Source organism: Lutzomyia longipalpis, chromosome 4 (assembly GCF_024334085.1).
Source record: "Lutzomyia longipalpis isolate SR_M1_2022 chromosome 4, ASM2433408v1".
Taxonomy (NCBI): domain Eukaryota; kingdom Metazoa; phylum Arthropoda; class Insecta; order Diptera; family Psychodidae; genus Lutzomyia; species Lutzomyia longipalpis.
In genome coordinates this window covers 2,809,607-2,836,926 of record NC_074710.1, presented here as the reverse complement: position 1 = coordinate 2,836,926, position 27,320 = coordinate 2,809,607, and the positions used below count along the sequence as shown (strand labels likewise).

The 27,320-nt window shown below is 35.5% G+C and overlaps 4 protein-coding genes across 4 annotated transcripts in view; 3 read left to right on the top strand and 1 right to left on the bottom strand.

The window, feature by feature from the left end:
* The window catches only part of LOC129795447 (mediator of RNA polymerase II transcription subunit 1), a 1,235,552-nt gene that overhangs the window by 538,955 nt on the left and 669,277 nt on the right, over positions 1–27,320 (top strand). The gene's annotated exons all lie outside the window — the stretch shown is intronic.
* On the top strand, positions 10,142–11,192 carry LOC129795720 (60S ribosomal protein L18a). The gene is made up of 2 exons (XM_055837196.1): positions 10,142–10,227; positions 10,594–11,192. Exons 1-2 carry the CDS (start codon positions 10,210–10,212, stop codon positions 11,107–11,109), a joined length of 534 nt encoding a protein of 177 aa, XP_055693171.1. The 5' UTR covers positions 10,142–10,209; the 3' UTR covers positions 11,110–11,192.
* LOC129795450 (uncharacterized) lies at positions 15,948–26,155 on the bottom strand. The gene is made up of 6 exons (XM_055836731.1): positions 25,872–26,155; positions 25,263–25,648; positions 21,827–23,559; positions 18,744–19,941; positions 16,887–17,150; positions 15,948–16,809 (listed from the first exon to the last, which is right to left on the bottom strand). The coding sequence occupies exons 2-6, from the start codon at positions 25,635–25,637 to the stop codon at positions 16,393–16,395; spliced, it is 3,987 nt and encodes a 1,328-aa protein (XP_055692706.1). The 5' UTR covers positions 25,638–25,648; positions 25,872–26,155; the 3' UTR covers positions 15,948–16,392.
* Positions 26,133–27,058, top strand: LOC129795749 (40S ribosomal protein S26). Its single transcript, XM_055837231.1, has 2 exons — positions 26,133–26,223; positions 26,619–27,058. The coding sequence occupies exons 1-2, from the start codon at positions 26,221–26,223 to the stop codon at positions 26,964–26,966; spliced, it is 351 nt and encodes a 116-aa protein (XP_055693206.1). The 5' UTR covers positions 26,133–26,220; the 3' UTR covers positions 26,967–27,058.

Here is a 27,320-nt window from a genome sequence, read left to right as displayed (position 1 = left end):
TTTTTCTGTGAACTTTTATTCCAATTGATTTTTTTCATTGAAAGCTACATTAATCCCCTTTCTAAATCTGCCAGGATGGCCAAAATCGGACGAAAGGTTAACTTTTAACAGTCGGTCGGTTTTCCTGGCAGGTTTGGAAACTTAGTCAATGTAGCAAGGAACTTATTTCCAGAAGCTTGGTTCTATACATCTAAGAACTAAAGCGCAATTAATTGAAATATAGCTCTGGGGTCGGTCACGTACCCCTCATAGTAAACGAAGGGTTAACAAATCATGAAAGCTTTAATTATAAAGTCTAGATAAATAAAATCTACGTTTTTCCTAGAATTTCCCATTCAAAGATAAATGTTGTCCTTTTAAAAAATAATCATTCTATTTGAAGATTTTATTAAAAAAAATTAAAAACTAACTTCTTTTACAGATTTTTTTTTTAAATTCTCATTCAAAATTTCATCGAGGTATAGCAAAGAAAATACTGCAAACCGTGGAATTCCCTAGCTAATGACTTTAACTGCAAAAGTGGAGGAAAGATAGATAAAACCAAACCATTAACTTTATTAATTTCCAAACCCCCCTTGTTTTACAGGGAAATATATTTCAATTGAGAGCAGAGTGTCCATCGATGGTATCTAGCTAATAAAGCGAAAATATTCAATCTCATATGGAGGAGGTTTGTATTAAAATTTCATTAGTTATACCTGGCATGTGATTAAATCTGCACGAGATACCTAATTGAATTATGAGATTCTGACTTTTCTGAGACTTTCTTGTGCATTATATGTATGTAGGTATGTGTCTCTCATTGGGAGAGGATTATAGGTATGTATGGTATGTATACAGGGGGAGAGGTGCGTGATAATTTGATCCACATTGCTGATAAAAGTGGGTGACAAATGGGGCACGAGTTGTTCTTGGACAAATCACTAAATTAAAATCATTCCTAGCATAGAGTTGACCCAAACACTTTGCAAACATCTTTGCGGAAGAGGAACTACATATAAAATGTCTGAAGCTATATAGCAAGATGGTACAAGAGGATAGGCACGTTGTGAATATGGCGGGTTGGTATTTTTGATAGAGGATCTTATATAGTTTTATGAGCCGTCAGGATTTAACAACTTCATCAATACTTGCGACAATTTTAATGTCAAATTAAAATGTTATTCGTGCAACTACAAGGCGGAATGTTTCCGCGTGGTCAGCATAATCTTCAGGGTCCCACCAACAGCCACCCGCCACTCGTGGTGCGGCGTATCTCCTGCATATGATGGGTTATTGTTGACGAACAGTTATAAAATAATATTATTATTTCACGCTCTCTGTGGCAATGTCCATAAAATACCCCCAGCAACACTCCATGGTGTGTAAATAAATATCCAATTGATGGGACTTTTATTGTATTATATGCCTTCGATATAATTTTGCGATTTCATAGTCATCACCCTTGAGGTCTAAGCGCGCACGGGCAGACTCCTTCGTATGCAAGAGCCACTTGAGGTGATGGCTCTATCTCAGCAGCATCCACACAGCCCATGGGATGATCGATTGATCAAGCATCAAGCATCCCATGAGCGCGGGCGCTTTGGCAACATTCTGCATTCATTGTTACGACTGAACTGACCAAACCCATACACAATTCCTTGCATATGCAGCATCAAGTACATCCTATATGTTGCACGTTGTATGCATTCCGCGGTCCCTGAAGTTTTTTTTTTATTTTCGCAAAATCACAAACCGTGTGTGCAGTGATCTCTCACTCCGCCTGCCATATTTCGGCCACTTTGAATATCATTTTGCAGAATTATATAGTTGTTTGCAAGAGAGCCTCTCCCAGAGCGTTGTATTAATGTGGCGGTTATTAATAAAACTAGCCATAAAATTAAGACAGTTTAGCAGACATTCATTCACCCCATAATTCAATTTGTTTAATGGATATTTTTGATGTTGTAAAATTTAATCCGGATCAATAAACAAGTCTCTGTCTCATATTGTTGGTAAACGACGTGTTGTTATTTGCAAAAAGAATTCTTTTGCACAAAATCTCCCCGTTTTATTGATTTCATTTCACAACATGCCAATTTATGTTTATGAACAAAATACTTTTGGATAAATCATAAATGGAAAATCCTTTTACGGTGAAGATTTGCTGCAGATTACTCGTGTTAATTCAACATTAGTTGCTTTATGTTTTTTTTACAACTAATGTTGAAACAATTAAATCAGTGGCGTAGCCACGAAGGATGTTTTAGTGTAAAAGCACCCTACAAGATTAGGCAGTAATGATTTTCATTATTTATTAGATTAAGAAATTATTTTCAAACTAATAATTACATGAAGAATATTAAAAGGGGAAACAATTAGAAATATAAAAAACGTTAAACTTTAGAATAAATGTCAAACTTAAATAAACGTCAAACATTAGAAAGGAAACGTAAAATATTATATATATATATATAAATATATAGGAAATACGAAATGTAAAATATTATAAATTAAACGTCAAACGTTTGAAAGAAACGTCGATCGTTAGAAATATTTAACACTACACAAATCAAAAGACCAAAAACCTTAGGAAAAAAAAGGGGTGGGATTTAAAAAAAAATCAAATCAAACAACATAGAAAAGCTAGAAATGTGTTACTAAACATCAAGCACCAAAAGGAAACATCAAGCGTAATAAAGAGATAAAAAAAAGATTAAAACCTTTGAATAAACATCATCGTTTGTAGAAAAATGAAAAACGTTAGACAAAAAACGTCAAATGTCAGAAATGTCAAAGGTATGAAATAAAATGTCAAATGCTAGATTTGCACGTCAAAAAATTGTCAAAAAGATGTTTATAATTCAACGAGGTAAATTGTCGCTTCGCTCCAATTTACCTCGCCCCGCTTCGCGGGGATTTGTTGCGCTTCGCGCAAATTTTGTATAGAGAAAATAATTGAGATGAAAAAAGTCCAATAGAAAATGTATTCGTTGGTAACAATCGCCTGGTATCAGGAGTCTCTGTACCAAATTTCATCGCGATCGGACCAACGGTGTAGAAATGCATAGATGAACAGGAACGAAATTTTAGAGAGACCTTTCTTTATTATATAGATGGGCCACGCAAAAACCTCCAACAGATATTTCAAAGGGAAAAAGTGAATTTCACACACCATTTATGGCGCCAATTTCAAAAAGTAGCCAAAAATACATGAATTTTATATGGGGGCTATATGAAGGGGGGCTTTGGGGGGAAAATGAATGTCGTTGGTAAAAACCGCCTGGTATCAGGAGTCTCTGTACCAAATTTCATCGCGATCGTACCAACGGTGTAGAAATGCATAGATGAACAGGAACGAAATATTAGAGAGACCTTTCTTTATTATATAGATATGAATCTTCATTAACAATGACTCATATTGCGTTTTTTTTAAATCTTTAAACGTTAAAAAAATCATTATATTTCCAAAATGACCCTATAAGACGGTATGGTATCATATTTCTAAATACCTCAAATATATTCCAAATTAACATATAGATAACATATAAACGACATAGAAGATAAATCCCAAATGATCCCAAATATATCACTACGAGCAACATAAATTAATCTTAAATACAAAGTCTACCACAAAGCTTTTATTTTATTAGTGCTAAAAGAAAAAACCAATAAAAGCTATAAATGAAAAATAATTTTTTGGCAATTTTATTGGAAATTTCCAATGATTTGTAAAATGTATAAAGCCCTACATTTCTATAGGTATGCATAAAAAAATCTCATCTGTCTCTTTGGGTCTTTTTAGTGCTATTAGCGATGATGAGTCCCGATTTAGTAGGTAAAATTTATTGCCGTGCCTAATTATTATTGCCGTGAGAAAGATAAATCAAATGGTTATATCTTGTGAGAAGCGTCCCCGAGACATTCGCACACGACGGTCTCCAAAGCTTTTTTTTGCTCACCTCAATCCTTATGCTGTCCACGGCGAGGTGAATGCGGTACGATTACATGGATTTTATCGCTGTTACACACAATTCCGTGACTGAGTGAAATAAGTCTGAATTTCCTCGATTGCACAGCATGGTGTTTGAGGCTTATCATATGGGGAGGATTCTTTTTTTCCTCATCAGGTAAAAATTTTGCGAAACGAAGACATCGCATCATAAAACTTCTGGTTTGTCAAGCCTTTGGTGCGGGAGGTTGGTGCACAACCATCGCGTAGTCCATCTGGTGGTCAACGTAAGATTAATTCATCATACAGTGGGGGACCCCAGGTATGGGCAAGTATCGTATGATATAAATTTATTCCATTCGCGACGATATTTCAGTCAATTCTAGTAAATGCATGCAATAAATTGACTATTATCATTCATAAACTTCTGTCCCGGAGGAGCAGAAGATATAGAAACTCTCCAGTGCGCGCAAAGAGAGGAAGTTGAGAAGTGTGCATATAAAGAGACATAGTCCTCGCCATAGTATCTTCTCAATTGAAACATAAAACTTATGGCAAGTGCGTGAATGATATAAAATCAGTCACACGGAGGGAGAATCTCTCCGTACATACATAATACTCTTCTGCATGACCACCACCTTAAGCGAGCGCAGAGACGAGAAATCTGAATCGCAAATTTTATGTATGTTATGTATATTTTATTCTAAATCAAACAATTTTCCATGTGTGGCTTTTCATGCACTCAACAACTATACAGTATGTGGTCAAAATTTCAATGGATTGTAAAAGTTTCTGTTTTTACAAAAAAATATCAGATTTTTCAGACACAGCTTATCTGTGAATACCAAAATCGAAAGTCGTCAGATCGGACTTAAACTTGGTAAGAAAATAAATTATTTTCTCTTCATTTGTTTTTACTTTTCTCTTTTTTACAATTCCCAAATTTTATTATATTTCTTTTTATCAAAACAACTGTAAATTCTAATTAATCTATAAGAAAAAATAAAACTCTTAGAACTGCAAGGTATATAGCCGAGATACCTATCGTCCTATAAAATATAAATAATTTATATTTTAATTAAAAAGAAAAACTAACCAACTGCATACGAAATCAATAAACCTCTTCAAGAGATATTTTTCAATTTGTTCGAGAATAAATAAATCAGTGAACGGATTTTATGGTATGTGTCTATACTAAAGGTATGTCCCTGAGCTATAAAAATACAAAACTTTCAGAACTCACCACTACACAGTATTGGAGAGATTGGAGGTTTAATGAAAAACGAGGGCGCTGTATGGCAATTTTATAACCATAACGGGCAGAACTTATGTCGGCTTTTTGTCCTATAACTGAATAAAGATCTATAGCAATAAAACAAATTTTAAGGCTCAGCCCTAATTAGCTATAAAATGGGGAATTTTTAGAACTTACCACCACATTCGTTTATGGAAGATGTTAAGATCTGCCACCAGTTGCTATAAAATTGCCAAACTGCGCTTTTATTTTCTGTAAAGACCTGTGGTGGTGAATTCTGCAAATTCAACATTTTACAACCTTTAAAAAAATTTAACGCCAACTTTTCAAAATAAACGTTCACATACTGTAAAATGTAACAATGTAATATGCCCCAGCATGACGAAAGAAGATGGGCACAAAACCTCCCAGAAATATTGAAGAAAGAAATATACAGAGAGACGCACATATAAGATGAATCAATTTTGAAGTTATATTATATTCACATCGAGGATTCGCAATAACAAGCAATATGTGCGCAGAGAGAATTTTACGGTGCACACAAATGGAAGCAAATTCTTCATAAATTTGTTTTCAAAGCGCAATACAATTTTCAGAGAAATGTTAGAGCCACAGCATGGGTATCGCGGGCTTGTCCACAAATCCACTCGATAATTCATCGAATGTGAAACTAATGGTTCAGATAATTTTCAATTGAATCACTTCATAATGGCCCAATAAATGTCCCAGTCGCAGCCTCGTTGCCGTAAATCAGCCAATTCAGCGATAAAAGCGTCAGAGAGATTTCTTTTTGCTATATACATACAAGAAGAGATTGCAGGTCACTCCTTGGAATTTTCCGGTAAATGTGGGATTTTTTTTATTTGTTTAAAATGTATAGCAAATGGGATCTTGAGTAACTCGATAATATACTTTGTTGAAGTGTCAATGACACCTTTTATGTTGGGGAGGATTTGTCAACGTTTGACCATTTGTATTTGATTTTATTAAAATTAAGGTAAATTAAGATACAATGGGGGCGTGACTTTTGTATTAATTTTTAGGAAAACTCTTGATCGATTTCTTCTAAATCAGTAGGTAATAAAATGAGTTTTTCTCATAATAGGTTTTTCAGCCATTTTTCTAACGTTTTTTTTTATTTTCAAATAAAATAAAAATAATTCTGTTTACATATTTTGTGCTTTTTCTAATTTTCTGTCGATCTTGACTGTTTTCGACAAATTTTGCCGATCGTTTGCCGATCCTATCGAATTCGAGCTGATCCTATGGGTTTGCTGCTAATCTTGACAATTTTCTACCAATTCTTATGCGATCTTGCAGGTTTATAGCCAATCCTATTGGCTTTCTGCCAATCCTGCTGGTTTTTTTAGTAGATCCTGCTAATTTTTATCTCCTGGCATTTTTTTTTAAATATTTAAACCGCCATTTTCCAAAAGCTTTAATTTTACAACGAAATTCCTTTCTAAGAATCATTTTTGTAACAGACTTACCACCGTGAGCTCCTAAATTAATTTCCCTCGTTTACCTTTCACACAGTAAAAGGGCTTACATAAAATAGGAAGCTTACTCTTAAAAATTGACCCAGAGTCAGAATGATCGTCACGATTTTCTAATCAGCATCTCATTCCTCACAGAAACCCCGCGCAATTGCTCTGCCAGATAAAATTGGTTATATAGAGGTGAAATTCATTTTATTTCAAATCGCGGAGGGACATAAACTATGCTGTGCACAGGGAGCTGGAGCGCACTGATGAGGTAAAAGCGCGCACCATGTTGATCAAAAGCAATGGGTACAGCCGCGGGATTTGCGGGGATGTGATAGAGCTTCTAGCTAATGGAGACCACACGCAGGTCGCTCAGGGGTCACACTCCCTGGTCGTGATTAATTGGACACATTTCGGGGATCGACGGCAAACTGATCAGCCACGTCTGTCCACCTCTTCGCGCGCAAACTTGAGCGGTGCGTTAATTAATATTTTTACCTCTCTACGCGGTATCCGCTGGGCTGAGCTGCGTCGACAGGCAACGGGCGGGGTGGATGTGCACAGACAAGTTCATCATCCATCACTTAATTACGCCAACAATTTAATCTCATCGAGCACACGAAGTGATACACACGGAGAAGACAGATTTCTGGGCCCTGAAGAAACGTGACTCGTGATCTTCTTCTGACAAATTTTCTAATCGCCAAACATGCAGGAGAGATTCCCATTTACTTGCGCCATTCAAGGGGATAGACATTTCTTGTTAAAATTCTTTTATGTTTTATGTACAAAAAATTTGTGTGGAAAAGTTATGTTGGAAGAACAGAACAAAGATTGCAAAATAGAATCGTTAAAATTTGAATTAAATTGTAACGAACAGAAGCTATCCTGTCCTGTCCAGTAAACAGTAATGAAAGAAGAGCCAGTAGTAGGTAATTATTAATTCTCATTTTAAGTTCTTAGAACTAACTATGTTTTTGATTTTGTTACGTATTCAACTACTAAAAATAAATATTTAGGTATATAAAAAAACACATTGTCGGCCATCTTAAAAAAAAAAAAAAACATTACGTCTTTATTTTATCGCTAATTTAGTCCTCAAAGAACTGTACTAAATTATTATAATTAAATTATAGTAAAAATGGAATAAAGCTACCCTATCTAGTTAGATTAAACCCTTGTTTTCCGCCATCTTGATTATTTTTTTTAACTACTTCTGAGAGACTTCTAAAACTTCCTCAAATCTGCCATCTTGATTGTGTTTTAATAAAACTTCTCCCTGCTCTTTTTGCAATATTATTTCAAATTCAAAATGTTTTGGAGAAGTTTCAAAAAATTATAAAAAGAAAATAATTAAATAGTAGCAAAACCAACTATATTGATTAGCCCCTTTTGTGTAAGAGGCACACACAACATCATCCAATTGTCGGGTCATTGAATGCTGCGGGAGAAAAGAAATCCAGAAGCATTGTGATAAATCTATTTGAAACTTCCATATTTTATTTATTGGTCTACCCATTTTTTGCCTCCACCTGGGACAAGAATGAAATTTTTGTACCGCACCGCGATTGCTTTTTCTCCAATCATGAAACTTATCACGTTTCTTCAATATAACACAATATTGAGTGGCTCTTTTTTTCATCCATCTTGTGTGCTTTATTTTCTTCGCCACACAGCGTAAATCGTATGTTTTTTCCTCAATTCTCCCCCCTTTATGCTCCATCCAAAAATACCGAAGAGATGGAGAACATCAAACGGTGGAGGAGATTCCTTTTGCTTGACCAGAATTTGTGGCATCCGCATCTCTCGCGGCTCTCTTGCGTTCTGGAAATGTCTTAAGTTTTGTGTCTTGTGCCGAAAATCGTGACTTGTAGACAATATTCCAAGATGATCGAATAGTTTTTACAATGAAGCTGATTCAATTGTTAACGGAATTCTTTGATCAATTGGCAAAATGTTGCGCGCCCCGCGATATTCGTAGCGAGCGCGAGGGAATGTCTTTTTGCTTCCTTTTCCCGCCATTTTTTTTGATTCAGAACATTTTCTGCTACATTTTATTTGTGTGAAGAAAGAAAAATTATTGTTGTTGGTAAAACTAAGGAAAATATTTCCTTAAAGACAACAGGGGCAAAGAAGAGGTTCAATGGGTTCAATTGAAAAACTTTAAGATATTTTAGCTACGCTAATTTATTTATTTCTTCAAATAATTCTAACCTATAAATTTTGCAATTGCCCCTTTTATTATTTTATTACATATAAACATTTATCTTACAATACATTTTAATTCAGTTGAAGGTGAGGAAAGAAGCTGTAGCTATATTTTGTTTTTAAAAATATCATAGGTCACCCAGGATGCTTCTAAACATGACGGCCATCTTGAAGAGAGTACTTTTGTAGAATTTTCAAAACTTTTAATGTGTGTAGAAAGTGTACAAATTACTACCATAAACTTCATAATCTATAAATAATCATAATTTGTACATGTTTTTCGTGTTTTGTGCATAATGTAGGTACACAACACAATTTTATTCCCTTTTCCGCAATTTTTTAAGAAAACGAACACAGTGATGATCATTGAGTTTCTCCGGATTAGAGGGGTAAAGAGCATTGCTTTTATGTACCACAAAGGGGATCAATGGAGTGCGAGTCACCAGTTCAATAAATTAATAGTGTTTCATATAAATCAGCTTCGACATGGCAAAATGCATGGGAAATTCTATGAGGAGACCTCTCTGCGTGGCCAATTGACGGGATAAGAGTGTTTTCGGAGTGCGCACTCATGAGGAGCGTACACCGGCGATGGCATCGCCGTGATAAATGCCCAATAAATCCGTCCCGGACTCGCTGGGTGTTCGAGTGGGTGGGCTATATTGGATGGAGGAAAGTGGGTGAGTGCGTGCAGAATTCGTGTCATCGTGCCGGGAAATTTATTATGGAAAAACTCCATGCAAATTATTGGGCATTGCGCGCACACTGGAGGTACCCAGAGGCATCCCAAACAATTAATTGGGGCAATGAATATGCAAGAAAATCCACAGAAGATGAATATTTTGTGGGAATACAGATATAATTCATTGAGAATGATTTTTTTTTGATAATCTCTCTTGTTTTTAAACGAATATAAAGTATTGATAAATGACGCTATAAAGGTCGTACCGCCATTTTGTTTTAAGAAATTATTTATTTATTTATTTATTTGATAAGGGGGTGCCATCATAGCTGATGATTCCCCTGGTTTTAAGAAATAAAATGGCGACATTTCAATACAACATTTAGCAAAGTAGTTAAACTTCGAATTAACTTATTCAAGAGAGATATTTTCTTCTGAGCTTGACTTTAATTTTTTGGACAAAAATCTCTGTGGAAACGTTAGAAAATTAAAAATAAAACTACTCGCGTACAATATTCTTATCATATACAGTACGCGTACCAATACCATTCGCCCATCGCATGGCCCACCGGGTTATGTTGCTAATGTGACAGTTGCACAGATGGCGCCTCTCTCTTTTTCCGGTTCCGTTTAGAGGAAAACAGCCACAATGAAGGCGAAAGGACAGGTAATGTTGATTTTCCCACTGAAAACCCTCAAAAACAAACCAAAATTGCTGTGAATGTGTGAAAATGGAAAATGAGGAAAGTCTGGAATGTGCAGTGGAGGTCAAAAAAAGCTGTGAAAGTGCAAAAAAGTGTTGTGAAAAGCTGCTTTCTCGCCAACATGGCTCGCACGTCCACAAACATTTTCCCTATTTTCCTCATTTCCTGGGAAAATTATACAAATATTTGAATAAAAGTCCAATTCAAGAAGTTTGTGATTATAAAATGAAGATAATTTTTCTAATTTTTGAGGGTTTTCAATGTAATTTGCAAATATTTCTTTTAAGCGGCATGACCTAACCTCACATTTTGTTCTCTTCCCTGAACAGCTGAAGGAATATGAAATTGTCGGGCGCAAGCTGCCATCGGAGCAGGAGCCCAGTACGCCACTGTACAAAATGCGAATCTTCGCTCCGGACTACATTATCGCCAAGTCGCGCTTCTGGTATTTCCTGCGTCAGCTGAAGAAGTTCAAGAAGACCACCGGAGAGATTGTTTCGCTCAAGGAAATCTCCGAGAAGACCCCAATGCGCATCAAGAACTTCGGCATCTGGCTGCGCTATGATTCGCGTTCGGGTACGCACAACATGTACCGTGAGTACCGTGACTTGTCCGTAGGGGGTGCCGTGACACAGTGCTACAGGGACATGGGGGCTCGTCATCGTGCCCGTGCGCACTCCATTCAGATCATCAAAGTGGAATCCGTGGTGTCCAGCAAGTGCAGACGGCCACACATTAAGCAATTCCACGATTCCAAGATCAAGTTCCCGCTCGTGAAGAGGGTGCACCACAAGAACTCCCGCCCACTCTTCTCCTACCGCAAACCCAAGACATACTTTATGTAAATGTTTTCATGGGGGCGCGCTATGTATGCAGATTGATTGGAATAAATCCTTTCGTATCCACAGTGATACGAAAAAAAGAAAAATTTGTGATTTTTAATTTTTTTTGTTGTGAATCTTTGGAAATTGCAGAGGAAAGGACTTTATGTACGGTGCATGGGGGGAGTTTTAAAAATTAAAAAAAAAATCTGTTGAAAAATCCTGAAGATCGCGTCTAAAAATCATGAGAAAGACGAAAATATTTCCGCAAGACATTGGGAAAATTCTTTTTTCTTAATTCAAAATTTTAACACAGGAGTATGGTTCATAATCTTCGGGAGCACTATTCTGTATTCAGGCTTAATAAAAAAAAATACAGAGATAGTTAATTAAAAATTAAATAATTCCGATTTATTATGCTGAAAAAATGGAAAAACGGATAGGGGAGACCGAGGTTAAAAGTCACTTAAGGGTTTAGAAAAAGCTCAAAATATCATATTTCCCAAATAGATAAAACGAAATGTTTAGCTCATTTCTTTAGGAAATTTACTGCCCTCTAACTCTTTCTCAGATCATTTTGTTCTATCTGTTCTATCTAGCTAGGAAATATGATATTTTAGGCTTTTTCCAAACCCTTAAGTGACTTTATTAGCCCCGGTCTCCCCTAATCTCTAAAATTTTAACAATTTACTTAGAATTTAATTCCAAAAATTGACTCAAGTTGCCCCTTTTGATTTTCTCAACTTAATTTTTTTATTACAAAGCTTCTTCGTGTATCAGTTGAACCAATTGAAATATTTTTAATCCCTCAACTAAAAATTTTAATGCAAATTGTAAAGAAAAAATATTAAAAATAATTCATTTCAAATATTTCTTATTAGCAAAAATAAATAATTTATGATGTATTGCCTACCTTTAGGCTCAGGGGCAAAACATTTCCCGCCAAATCTTTTCTCTTCCCACACATTGCACACGAACCACGTGGGTTAGTAATTCATCCTCTCCTCATCCTCTGTTATGACTCGCCTCTGATAAGACATATTATTCCGCTGTATTGTTTGGAAAGTTTTTCATTGAAGCAGCAGAGTCAACAGTGTAGAGCGGTCTGGACTGGACACACGACACTACCAATATTTTCTCAATGAAGAAGAGCAAAACTCTTCCAGAAACTTCAGTGCGCACGGCACGTTTGTTAGCCGTCGTGTTGAATGAATTTCTGATGGTATAAAACGAGGTGTACGTTGTCTATGAGATTCAGTTAGAAGAAAATCATCATCCAGTGCTAATTTGGTGAATCTTGTAATCGTTAAAATCAACGTAAATCTTTGGAAAAAGAAATCAATTAAAAATGCCGTGCAAAGATTGTGTTCCAAGTGAGTGATTGAGAGGAAATATCTTTTCTTCAAGATATTTTTCATTGTGATTTTATCGTTTTTTCAGCTTGCAAATGCTGCACCAAGAACTGCTGCCAAGGATGCAATTGCCAGCCCAAGTGTCCATGCACTTGTGATGAGAAGAGCTGCTGCACAAAGCAGTGAAAGAATAAAACCAGGAAGGATTTTTGGGACTATGATGCTGAACGATTTGTAACTCCAACTAATATCCAATTTTTTATAATAAAAATTCAATTGAAAACTTAATGAAAATTATTTATTTTTCCCTTCTCATCTCACTTTGTCTGAAAGAAAAATTCATTTAAAAATGCATAAGGTGCATAAGCTTCATCCCTATTGTATCTTTTACTTCCTTGAAACACATAGAACATATGCTTCAGTGCTCTTAGCTCAATTTTTTTGCATTTACATACTTGATTTTGACCTAAAAATCTTCAAACAAAGCACTGATGCAAATGCTTTATGCATTTTATAAAAAAAAAATCGTTACAATGGAGGCGTGGTTTCTAGGCTGTAAATTCTGCAACAACTGTTTTTCAACCTTCAAAAAAAACATCAATTTTTGTCACAAAATATTTTATTAAAGTACAAAATTTGTTCTAAAAAATTGACATATTTCTACAATATGCGTTAAGAATTTTATTGCTACGAGAAAAATACTACCAATGGAGCATTATGTAGGGGAACGTGGCCCAATTGCGACCCCCTAAATTCTGTTTCAGAAGGATTGAAAAAAGTCATATTAAAATGAATTAAATCTTTCCAAGTTTGGTACCATTGGAAAGGTCATTTAATAGGCTAACTTTGTTCTATAGATGCAAACATTCTATCTCTTACCTGTTCTGAGTAATAATGGAATTAAAAAAAGTTGCTAAAATTGCACTTTTTCACCACGGTGTTCTAATTGCGACCCCCCGAGTGTTCTAAATGCGACCCCCTTTTTTTGCCGTAATTTGTGGGTTTTTCACTAGTAGATCACATTTATCACTACTATAAATAGGGAAACTGCCATGAATTACCCGGAAAAGCCGGAAAATCAAGAATTTATTTTCATTCTTCCCCACATTTGTTTTGACATTTCGCCCTTGAGGTGACTACACACACTTTCACACACACCGACAATTGCGCACTCACTGACGTAATTCCCAGAAAATCCACGAAAATTCTTCTGAGGAATGCGTAAATTACACTTTCTGCTTTTCCCTTTGGCTTTAGGAACATTTTCACTGCGAAAAAACTTTCAAGAAACGTGAAAAAATATTGATTTTCCCGAAATCAAAACACAGCGCGGTCTGTGTGAGAGAGACACTTCCACACCACTACACGCATGCGCGACTGCTTTACCGTGGTGAATGGTGGAAATAGACGGTCCGAATTGAAACATTTTGGGGGTCGCAATTAGACCATTCTGCATGTATTACATTTTCACTTAATTACTTAAAATGCCTAAAATCTTTCAAAAAATTGTAAATCAAGTAATAAACTAGACCCTCTAAGCTACAGAAACGCGGCATAATATGAGACATAATAGTGGGAAAAAAACTCATATCAACTTAGTTTCTAAAATCAGGAAATGCCGGCCAAGTGCTGAAAATGAATTTTGATTTTTAATTTGCCCTGTTGTGTACCAAATTAATTTATTTTAGGCGCTAACATTACCTTACTATAATATCTTCATAATGTAGTGAAACTAATTTTATAATATTTCGTCATTTACGAGAAAAAGGGGCGGTCGCAATTGGGCGGCGGTCCGATTTGGGCCACGTTCCCCTATAATATAATGTATAAAATAAAATTAAAGTACAATTTATTTATAAAAAAAATTTTAAAAAAAATGATAAAGATTCGTTGAATAATGCGTTTTAAAGGAAAAAAAACCTTTGATCTTTGAAGTAGAGAAAATATAATTATTAAATGCTGAAAAATCGATAAAATATCCAGAAAATGATTTAAAATATTTAAATATTTGTTTAAAAAAATGCTTCAATAATATTTTTATGCTTGATTTGTTCATTAAATGCACCAACTGAGCAAATATTTGTTATTTGAGTATAGAGATTTTGACTCAGAAATGTTTGTAACGATATTTAACGGAGAATTTATCTTTAAATGAATTAGGGAGGAGCTTAGCTCATTGGCCAATCAAATTGCAACCAAAATCTCTTAACCTTTGGAATGCGGAGGCCTTGGTAGTTACGTAGAATGCGAAGGTGGGGTCGTTGAACGACCCCAAAAAGAAGGCCAATTTTCTCCCAAACTATACAACCTGGAGTTGTCGGGTTAGTGCCTATAGATTCCTTATATAGTCCTCTTGCACCCTGCACCACAAATTCGCCGCCCTAAAATACTTAGAAGGAGATATTAGGGAAAAACATTTTTCAATCATTTTTTACAATTTCTTTTTGAGAAATTTGCCAAGAAACTGCAATTTTTTTTTCGCTCTTCCCCACATTCCCCTAACTTCCCGCAACGTGATAAATGGCAATATTTCTCGAATATTCTTTATTGTTTTGCACATTTACATGCTTCTAATTATGTTTTATGTTGTTTATGCTCTAAAAAATTTTCCGCAGCATGACCGTTACACCAATTTTTGAATTCCCTTCTTCTACATTTTCCTTAATAACTTTTCTTGTGGTGGTCGGATTGAGCTGAAATTTTTACACAACCTCCTCAGATAACCAAGGAACTTATTTCCAAAAGATGGGAATGGTATCTTTTATATTTATGGAGATATAACACGAAATATAGCGCTGGGGTCGTTCAACGACCCCGCTCCGCATTCCAAGGGTTAATGAAATTTCAATGATTAAGAAGAAGAAATAAAAGTTTCCAATACGTCAAATTTCTTTGAATTTTATTTTTAAAAAATCAAAAAGTCGTTGGAAAAAAAATCTCGTTTTTCTATCTTTCTTATCGTCACATTGACATTTCTTTTGCAAATCTCACGATTAGTTTGTTTTGCAAATCAAAGAAAGAAGTCTATTTAATTACTTTCATTCGTGTCATGACAAACCGATTTTCGTTGAAAGAAAATTTATTTAAAAAAAAATGGGAATAAAGATTTTCTTTTACGTGAAATGAATTGAGAAAAAAAACAGAAAAAACTTCACTTAAAGAAAACTTTAAGAAACAGCGTCAATGTAGTTTTATTAATGATCGTTGATATTTAAAAAAAAATGTTGTTCAAAGCATTGATGCATATGCTTCATAGACAAGATTTTTCTTCTTTTTCTCATTTTTAGGTAAATCTTTTTAAAAGTTTTCTTAAATCAAATGGAAAGTCTTTCTTGTTTTCCTTGGAGGAATTTTTTTTAGTCCATTTGAAAAAATTTTCTTTGTCATGTTTCATTGAATGACGTCATAACACCAACAAAAATGAATAGACTCCTTTTGCAAACAACAACACGGTGGTTTGGCTATTTAAATGGTTTACACAGACTTCTCCTTCTCACATTTTTCTCCTCATTTTATGGATATTTTGTATTCATTGAAAAAGAAAAATCTTTTATAAAAAAAATCATTTTTACAATCTATTTTATTCATTAAGAACTGTCGGTAATGTCTCTTAAGAGAAACTCTTATTTTAAAATGCACAAAAAATCTCAAAGAAAAGATCTATTATTATTTTGTTTTCTGGAGTTATTCGATAAAATTATTTAAAATTATACTGAAAAACGAACAAATCTCTGATCTATAAAAAAAAATCTGTCTCACTCGGTGAAAACCACAACTTATGTCATAGAAATGCATTAAACAACCTGATTGTCTTTTCTGGGAAATAAAAATTATAAAATTGAGATTAAAATATCTTGCCCCTCCTCCTTTAGTGAAAATCCTTTTAGAGGAGAGACGTTAGAATATAAATAAACGAATAGAAGAGAATCAGTCGAATAGAGAGAATTATTCGATGTCACCTGAGTGATGGGGATGAATCACTCAGGGAGAGAACATAAATTTCCCCTTCATTGTCAATTGTGAGGAATTTTACAAAATCCCCATCACGAATAACTTTTGCCGCGGAATTGCCGGCAAATTTAATACAAGACAGCAATTCTGGCTTCTCGGAAGCACCACATTTACCATCCCACGGATTCATTTTATTGCCAATACTCAGTCGATTTGTTGCCTCAATCAACCCATGGGCAGCATCATCTTCTACGTACCTCATTTGTTGTTGCACCAACACGCCCCAGAAGCACATTTGTTCACCCAAACTGATAAGAATTTGAGATGCCCCAGCCCATGGGGAGAATGCCAAATGGGTCACAGCGCCTTTGTGAGATTCCAATGTATGTTGATGCCGGAAATTGGCCTCAATATTGTACAACTAAGCGATAATAATACACGTGTTGATTAGCCAGGCAATTCAAAAAAATTTAAATCAACGTTTTTTTTTCTACTCACATTTATGGCACCATTTTGAAATCCAATCGCACAGAGATCCTTCCCCGTGGATACAGCAACTGATGATGGCACAGCATCTGACTTCCTACTTAAATTCCGCAGTTTTACAATCTCCCCACTTGCCCCAATCACACAGTACAGGCTCATTGGTTGCCTATTGGCACACGTGAGAAGAAATGGAGAAGCAAAATCACAAAATACAAAATTCGCTTCAGCACTCCCGTCCAATTCTGTGATCACTTCATTACTGTCCATGTCCAGAATCTAACGATGAAAAGAAAGTAAAAAAAAGATTTAATTTTGTTTTGAATAAACCTTTTCTTACGATTCAGAGGCCATAAGATTTTTTTCTTGAAATTTTAAGAGAAAAACTTTCTTTTTAGCCAAGACACATTTTATGCTATAAAATATCATGAATTTATTAAATATTTTCGCCAAACAGCTATAAAGCAATAATACTTTCAAAATTCACCAAAACACAGTTGATTACGAAAGATTAGGATGTTGGTGGTGTATTATAGCAATTGGAGGAAGATCCTTATAAACTTAGAAAAACATGATAGAATACAAAATTTAAAAAAATGGTCTGAATATCCTAAGTTAAAAAGATTTGTAGAGGTCCTTTTATAATTTTTTCAGTACAAAAAAACATCAGCATAACGAATTTATAGCATGTATCACGACTGCTATAAAATATTTTTTAACAGCTTCCTTTTTTCATTTTATGTAATCTAATCCAGTCTTCAAGCCACAATATTACCTACAAAAAATCTTTTTTTTTTTACAAACATCTTAAAGTAAATTATGAAATTGAATAGTTTACAAAAATTATAAGTTATTATAAATTATAAATTAAGTTCAGACACATTTTGTGCTATAATTTTGAAGAACGATACTTATATTATAAAAAGAACGCCAGAATTTAACATTCTAAATTAAAAGATATGTAAAGATTCTTTTAGAATGTTTATGGCATTTTTCTAGACCATTATAATATATTTTATAGTAGGATAATATTAAAAATTTATCCTAAAAATATCAAATTTGAATTTAATCCACTTCTAAGTTCAGATTCTGCATTAGACCTTTGTTTCTATAATATCCTTCTTACAGGAAATATATGATTTGACAATTTTTAAGAATTCTATAAGCTCAAAACTTCACAGCTAAGACACATTAATTACTATAAAAATTTTAATTGTTTCGGCAAAAGGATTTCAATAAAAAACTTAAAATAATAATAGAACAAATATTTAAATAAAATTTATATTTACAAATAAATTTTTATGAAGAAGAAATAATACTAAATATTATGTTGTGTCTTACAGTCTTACAAATGCCATAAACTTGTTTTTATTGAAGTGTAAAATTTTAAAAATCCAAGAAAGAAATTTTAGTTACAATAGAAGCCTTTGTAAATTTTTATTCATTTCTTAGATTATGCCATAATATTTAAAGCTGAAGTTATAGTAAAATCACTCTGTTTTAAAAGCATAATTTTTTATTGCTTTTATGCATTTACGATCATTCGTAGAATTTTTGAGTGATTCTGTAGGATCGCTTACTTTACGATCGCACGATCTCTAAACGATCTTGTTGTTAGTCTCTGACTATAAAAATCGCAAGATCTCTAATGTCAGATCTCACGATCTCGGCTGTAAGATCACATCATTTCTAAATAGTAGGTATAAGAGATCACACGATCTATCCTACAAGATCGCAGGATTTTTTGCTAAAATCACAACCTCAGACACATTTTACTTTAAATTGCAAGATCACAAAGCCTCTGGATCGCACTTTACAGTCAATTAAAGTATAATTAAAGAAAAACAAAAAGATAGAATAAGACAAACTTACCTTAACGCTCAATCCTTTGGTAATTGCAAGTAAATGCTTTGCATCTATTGCATAGCAATTGGCTAATCCTTGGGAATGCCATGGTTGATTGAGAACCTGGAACGCTGTATTTGTCCCTACAACAAGTACACCATTGATGAACTTGAGGAAATCCACCGAAGAGGGTGCCCTCGTTACTTCCGTCCAATTTGAATCCCTTCCCCGGAAGACACGTCCATCGTTGCAACCAATAAAGACGCATTCGGTGGAGCTCGTCATGGCAGTGATACTCTGCACAGGTCTCGTAGTCCAATTTTTCTCCGTAACCCTCACAGTATCCCCCAGATCTTGCACATTGTACTCATGCAGACGCTTCTTTGTATCCACAGCATACAGCGTTGGTGCTTTCTCACTGTACAGCACCTCAAAGGGATACTTTTGCAGCACAACAGGCATTTGTGATTGAACTTTAATCTCAAAAATATTCGCAATATTGCGCTTGCAGTCACTCCCAAAGATAACAATAATCTCCCGCGATGTCACCACATCAATACACGCAACATGCTCCGCCACGTAATTCTGCTGCACCTCAACCCTGCGTTCGCAATCAAAAACAATTATCCCTGTTTTTGTGCCCAAAACGAGGAATTTCCCATTTTTTGCCAATGCACTGCACTCAATTGCGGTCACGGCATGATAAATCTCACGGATGAACTTAATTTTGAGGAATGCAAACTTCGTGCATTTGACAATTTTAATCTGTACAATCTTCCACGCAAACACGCAGTAGATGAGTTTCTTTTTCAAATTAAAATGAATGGCAATGGGAACTTCCTTTCCCTCCAGCGGTCTCTGCGTAAATCCCACCGATGCATGATCCTGAAGGCTAAAACAATGCAACTTTCCCTCCGTCACGAGCACCAACACCTTCATACTTCCAATGTACTGCAAACACTTTATCCTGTCCGGACGACGAACTTTCTCTTTTGCCGTAAAATTCTCACGTGGTGATGCCACAAATTGATTCCCAGACCAATTGTACGTCATCACATCCGCCGTATCCAGGGCACAAAGTAATTTATGACCCTTCCCATCGTAGAATGTGTGAAAACACACAACGTGATCCTTTCCGGAAATCGGGATCTTCTGTAGAGGCTCAAATTTATTTGCATCCTTAATGTTGTAGTTGAAATGTCCCGCAAATTGGCGTCTATTTGTGCTGGAAATTTTTTATTATAATTTCAAATTATTAAAAATAAGAAAAAAAGGAAGAAAAGTTAAAGAAAATAATTTTATTAGGGATTTCTGACTTGAAAATCAATCAGGAACTTCTAAATTCTGATATTTCTGGCAAGAAAATTATTTTTAAACATAATTTTCATCATAAAAAAATCATAAAGAACATTTTTTTAACTAGAATTCTGATCAGAAATATATTCTTTCACTTCAAAATGAAGATTCTTTATAGAAAATTGTTTTTAAACTATTAAAAAAATCTTTAAGAAAATTTTTTGGAAAAATTCTGTCCAGAAAAATACTTTTTTACCTCAAATTCAGATATTTCAATCCAGAAAATTATCCATTGAACTTTAATTCCGAAGATTTCTAACCTGTCAGTACCCTCTAGATTCTGAGATTTCTGGACCAGACGATTATTCTTGAGTACGAAATTCTAGCTATTTCTAGCAGGAAAATTATTCGTAAACTTCTAGTTCCTAAGATTTCTAGCCAGACAAGTATTGTTGAGTCTTCAATTCCTGAGAATCCAGGTTCAAAGGATTATTCTTTAATAGATACTTCTAGTTATCTCTTACTAGAAAATTATTCATGAATTTATTTTTTATGTTTTCGAAACAGAGAATCGTTCTAAGGGATGGTCACATTATTTTGGAAACTCTATCGAGCTAAAATACCATTTTACTGTGTACTCAATGACGTCACCGTACCACGTGACACGTCACTTTCTTTACATTTTTGACAACTAGCGCCACGATTGCTGATACTTGGAATTAAGATTTAACACCGAAAAAAACAGTTTTTTGATCGATTTTGTTCGCCCGAGTTTCCAAAATAACGTGACCATCCCTTAGAATAATTTCTTTTTCTAGCTAGAGAATTATTACAAAACCTTTTGTTTTTAGGATCTTTTTAAAAAGAAAATTCATGATATAACTTTTAAGAAAACTTAAAATTGAAAAGTTTTCTAATTAAAAAAAAAGAAGTCAATGTGTAATTCCTTAAATTTTTGGTCCCAAAATAAGGAAATCATGTTCTTAATTAGATTTATGACTAGATTTATAGAAAACTTTTAATTCAGGATATTGAAATTCACAAAGTGATTCTTGAACATCAAATTCCTGAAATTTCTAGGCAAAAAATGCTTTTAATAATTTTTTTGGAAGATCCCAAACTAGAACAACATCAAATTCTTAGCCAAAAAAGTCTTGAATAAAATATTCCTGAAACTTCTGCCCAGAAAAATATCACTGAACTTCAAATTCTTGAGATTTCTGACCAGAAAAATATTACTGAACTTCAATTTCCTGAGATTTCTGACCAGAAAAATATTCTTAAACTTCAAATTCTTGAGATTTCTGACCAGAAAAATATTACTGAAATTCAAATTCTTGAGATTTCTGACCAGAAAATTATTCTTAAACTTCAAATTCTTGAGATTTCTGACCAGAAAAATATCACTGAACTTCAAATTCCTGAGATTTCTGACCAGAAAAATATTACTGAACTTCAAATTCTTGAGATTTCTGACCAGAAAAATATTACTGATCTTCAAATTCTTGAGATTTCTGACCAGAAAAATATTACTGAACTTCAAATTCTTGAGATTTCTGACCAGAAAAATATTACTGATCTTCAAATTCTTGAGATTTCTGACCAGAAAAATATTACTGAAATTCAAATTCTTGAGATTTCTGGCCAGAAAAATATAACTGAACTTCAAAAATTCCTGAAATTTCTGACCAGAAAATTATTCAGAAACTTCATAACTCTTAAAGCTTTAACCCACAAAATCTTTATTGAACTTCAACGATTGAAAAACAAGCTACAACTTAAAAAAATTAATAAAATTCAGAAGAAAAACTCACCTATTCCCATTTTCACTCCTCCTCCGGTAGTCCTTGCCAATGTACCACACATACATAACACTATTGGCATCCAATGAAATGAGATAGGACTTAGCAAAGACTTCCATTTGGATGATTTCCCCTTCATGCCCTTGAAATACATTTGGGATGTATTTGGAGTTATTTGAGAGATCCGTCTGGACAATATTGTGATCCTTTTGTGCCACTAGGACGGAATTTGGTGTGACGAATCTCAAAATACTCGGATTTGAGCATAACTGAACAATTTTCAGCCACTTCTCTGAGCAATTCATGCGAAACCACACCTTGTGGGGGAATCTACGGATTTGCTCCCGTGCCAATTCCCGGATGCTCGCCGGGGCCCCCAGAGCTTGCTGGAGGAGCGTTAAGTTGTGCGCTTGGTAGATGCGTTCTTCGACATTCGGCAGGAAATACTGGAGCTCCATGAAATATGATGGAATACCCCTATTTGATATTTCTTGGTACATTTTGAGATCTCCAAGGGTATTTGTGAGCCCCGATTCGCGAACTTTCACCTCCAGAAAGCCAAAATCACTGAAGAGATGCAGGAAAAGATCAAAGAGTTCTCCTTCGCACAAATGGTAACCAATGAAGGTGTAGAAGTAGTGATCATGCGGGAAGGGCAGGAGATTTGGTTCTGTACGTGCTGCGAGAACTTCGGGTATCCGGTATGTGGCCACAAAGTCACGATGATAGCCCGTAAGATCATCCCTGGCACTCCTTGCGAGGTATTGAGCACAAATAAAGTGAATTCGACACATCATTTGATGCCCATTGGAGGATGTTTCAACATCATCAATCTCCAGCAGGGAATACCGCTCAAACTTCCTCACCAACTCTTCAACATCCATGAAATTCATTGCAAAATACTGCGCAAGCACGGGTATGGGTATCATGCAATTGGGTGGGAAGATTGCAAGCCTTCTGTACAGATGCGCCTCCTCATTGTCCAGCACCTTCAGTGACTCATCCATGACATTCTTCGTGCGATTATTCTCCACCCCATTGCCAAGGCAGCGTATCCACTCACTGAGACGCCTCTCGACGTTCCCATCGTAAATGTAGAGAAGATTCTTCGCAATTTTCGCCATTAGATCGGGATTCCCATTGACAATGCGACGAATGTCACTCACATAGCCCCGCAGATGACTCTGCTGAATCGACCGCCCAAGGGTACCCTCAAACAACCAAAAGGACTCACTCTCCGTGAATCCCGCATTCGTGGACAGAAGCACCTTCTTCTGCTCATTCACACGTGCCATACTGCATAGATTGCGCGTTGTTACGAGAACTTTGCAATGCAAATCAAATGCATTCTGTGCCACATCACTACACAGATCCCCAAGAACCACCAAGCAATCCCTCAGGCTCTCATGCCGCAGGATCTTTCGCAAATCATTGCGTTCAGCTTCAATTTTTGCCTCCATCGAAATGTAACCATTCCTCTGCCCATCCACATCGAGCTTTTCATCCTTCTCCACCAAGGAGGCCAACAGCATCACCTTCAGACGCTCCATCTGCCCCAAAATCTTCTCTGGCTTCACACAGTCAGTCATATTGAGCCAGAAAATCTTGTAATTCATAGCACGAATGATGCAGTAATCACAGCATGCATCAATGGCGAGCCAACGCTTCCCTGATCCTGTATTCCCATGCAGGATTAGGTAATTGCATGGCCTCAGATGAACTAGAGCTTTGCGCACCTGCCACAACTACGGCCAATCCCCCGGAAAAGTGAATAATAAAAAAAAACTCTCAAAAAAAAACGTTTTTTGGGATCTTGTAAACGCCGACAGAATTAAATCTGACTCATCGGTTTCATTTTTTTTTGTGCACGCGTTTAATCTTTACAAGCATAATGCTTGAAATGGATTGACACACAAAAAAAATCTCTTGGCGGAGCATGAAAATCTCCTCAAGTTTCCAAAGTTTTTAGGCAAATTCTGCATTCAATATTGCATCCAAGAAATTCTTGAAATTTCAGTACAAATTCTTGAATTTTCAAAGATTCCTTGATCGCAGAATAAGGCCCTTTGATTGATTTTTCCAGTTCAATAATTTAAATTAAGATAATAGGGGAAGATGGGGCTAAATTAAACTGTTTTAGGATGTTTAAAATAAATACTTTACTAAGCAAGTTCTTTTGGTTCTTTTATTTGTTTTAAACTAAATTTTTTTTATTAAAAATTTGATGGGTTTTGTTCGAAACATTCGTAGCAACTTGAATATTTTCTATTGGTTTGCCATTTACACGGATTTCTAACCTCACATATTCAAATAAATTCAGTACAATTTTGATTTTCTGTCTCATTCACTCCCATTGAATGTAATGGTAAAAATGTTAGGTTAGAAATCCGGATAAATATTGGACGACCCAATATATCGAAATCGAACACATAAACACATTTTCAGCTAAAATTATCAAGAAACTGAAAGGATATTTTTCAATTAATATTCTTTCTACATTACTAAGCATTCTAATACGTTTTTACGTGCTTTTTTTTACGCCATATTGGAATTTGTTTTATTATCGAATTAGCCACATGACGACTTTGAACTTAATTTTTAAAGCTTCTGCCAAACGGATTTTGTTAAAATCAATTAGAAATGAAAGACAAGAAATGAGCATAAATTCCAAATACCATAAATCTTGATATTCTTAATTCTGAGGTTGAATAAAGTGAAAAAAAACTTTGAAGATCAATACCTATCTATGATCTAACATTATCATTTATTAGAACACTTAGACCTACTCTCGTTTTTAGATCAATAAAACCACAAAAGTCTAGATTTTAGAAACAATCTTAAATTTCTTTTATCTTAAAACCTCATATAAAATTAATCCAATCAAGAAATCAATATCTTGAAATCTTGATGACAAACAGAACCGAAATTCCAATGAATATTAAAAAAAAATTAATCGTTTGCACATTTTTAATTACATCAAAACTGTAAGTAAATAATTCTTGAAAATTAAGTATTGAATTTTCTTTTCATCAATTTTACCCCATTCTCCCCTAAATTGTTAAAATTCTGCAATTTTCGGAACAAATTAAAAATAAACATTTCTCCGTTTCTCATTATTCAATGATTAATCTTCTCAATCAGTCTTTCTTATCGGCAAACTAAAAATATTTCCTCAAAACATTTGAATTCAGTTCAACTGCAAAAAATCTGTTGAATTTACGTCACGAGAATTCGCGATCGTCTCAAGAACAAACAAGAAAAAACTCTCAAGAAATCAATGATCTGCCAAATGATTTTTTTGTTCTTTTTAACGTTTGAGCAGTCTCATCAACAATTTGGATTTTTCAATGACTCTGTTGGGGCCTCTGTTATCGCCCCGTGGATGCCCCAGTTTTATTTTAAATGAAACATAGTAGGAAAAGCGATAGAATATGGAAATGAAACTCACCAAATCCGTGCGATAGATGACGCCAGAACGATTGTTTGGGATGTTACTGCCACGAATGCATCTTTCGTATTTCTCAAAAATCTCATTGCTACTCCCCGCCTGGGCGATACGCTCACTTAGCCAATCGTAGTCCCGCAGGAGGACTTCCTGGAAGACCTTCACTTCTTTGTTCTTCCTGTACATGAGTAGGAAGAGCATCCGTTCGGTTTGTTCCACCTCCGTGAGCTCACACTGTATACTTCGGCATTCATCGGCAGTGAAAACCTTGGCCTTCTCCATCTCCTTGGCAACATCCTTGAAGCAAAAGTCCTCCAGGAAGTCCTTCTCGACGTGCAGAATTATCCTGCACACCTCCGAGAGTTTCAAGTACCCCATGGCGGGGGTGACTGAAAGTAACACCGAGAAATTACGTGAAAAGGAATTGAGAGCGCGCCCCCCAGAAGTTGCGCAATTTGGGAAACGCAAAAACAAACGTTCGCACCGCGGGGTTAATGGCCAGACGACCCGCGTGTTGCTTCTTCAAGGTCGTGCCAAACAGGTGCGACGCAGGTGGTGGGGAGTGTCCCACCCGCGAGAATTTTCCCGAAAACACAAACTCATGATACTCACAATGAAAATAAAATTCACGGAAAACAATGCCCAGAACAAAGGAGGAGCCCTACGGAGCGTATGAGGAAGCACTTTGTGGCAGTATTGGGCGGATGATTTTTAAAAGAAAAAAAATAAACTTTCACACTAACTTAGCTAAGCCATTGATCACAGGCAAATTGCGAGAAATTGCTTCCTCTGCTGGATTAAAACTAAATTTGAGAGATTTCCACGAAGGCAATTCATCCGATCCCAACACAAAGAGTCAAACTAAAAGTGAGGTTATGTTTTCCCTCCCTGACAAGCTGTCAGTGTCGGAGCTTCTGACAGTTCTTTTACTTCCGGTTGATTTTATTGGAAAACATTGAAAATGGTGCGTACGTGAAAATTTTGCATTTTCCCCAAGAAATTCTACAAATCTTGGAAAGAATCTTATTTCATTCTCTTCAATGGATAAATGTTGATATTTCTATGCTAAAGAATTAGCAAGAAAAGCTTGTTTTAGTGGAGAAATTGTGTGTTGATGTTGCTCTCCATGTGGCTTCTATGTTGGCTATTTTCTTTCACGGATAAATCCTTGTTTGGGACTTCTCGTACCCAAAAGAATCCCCCAAGATGTTTTAGTTTTCAATTAAAGTGAATTTCAACGAGAGAACTGAGATTCTTTCCAAGGAAAACTACTCTGCAAATCCATGCTTAAACATAACCTCAAAACCTCCTTACCCGGAACATTTTCACTGAGAATTTTGTTGGTTTTTTCTCTTGCAGACTAAGAAGAGGCGCAACGGAGGACGCTGCAAGCACAACCGTGGGCATGTGAAGCCCGTGCGATGCACCAACTGCGCTCGCTGCGTACCCAAGGACAAGGCGATCAAGAAGTTCGTGATCCGCAACATTGTCGAGGCTGCCGCTGTGCGAGACATCAGTGAAGCCTCCGTGTACACGTCCTACATGCTCCCCAAGCTCTACGCAAAGTTGCACTACTGCGTCTCGTGCGCCATCCACAGCAAGGTCGTGAGGAATAGATCCAAGGAAGCCCGGCGCATCCGAACACCCCCACAGAGGACCTTCCCCCGTGGTGACAATGCCCGCCCACAGAACCAAGCCCGCAAGTAAAAAACAAATGTTGTGTAACTTGAGGTGAGAAGAAAAACATTCTGTACGTGGGAAAATTGCTCTTGAATAAAAGCACGAAAAAGGAGTAAAAATGTTTTCTTTTTTCGAAATTGGAAGCTCAAGAAGATTCTTATCTTGTTCCTATGTTTCTTCTTCCTTTTGAATGATGAATGTGGCAGAAATATTTTTTAAGGCTGTAAAGGAATCAGGCGATTTACGTTAAAATTGTAACGTTAAAGTCTAAAGAATCAATTTAAAAAAAAAATAAAACACCTGGAAAATTAATCTAAAAATAGTCAAAGTCAATTAATTTTCAAAATGAATATGAAAGTAAAAAGTCTTGAAAATAATCAA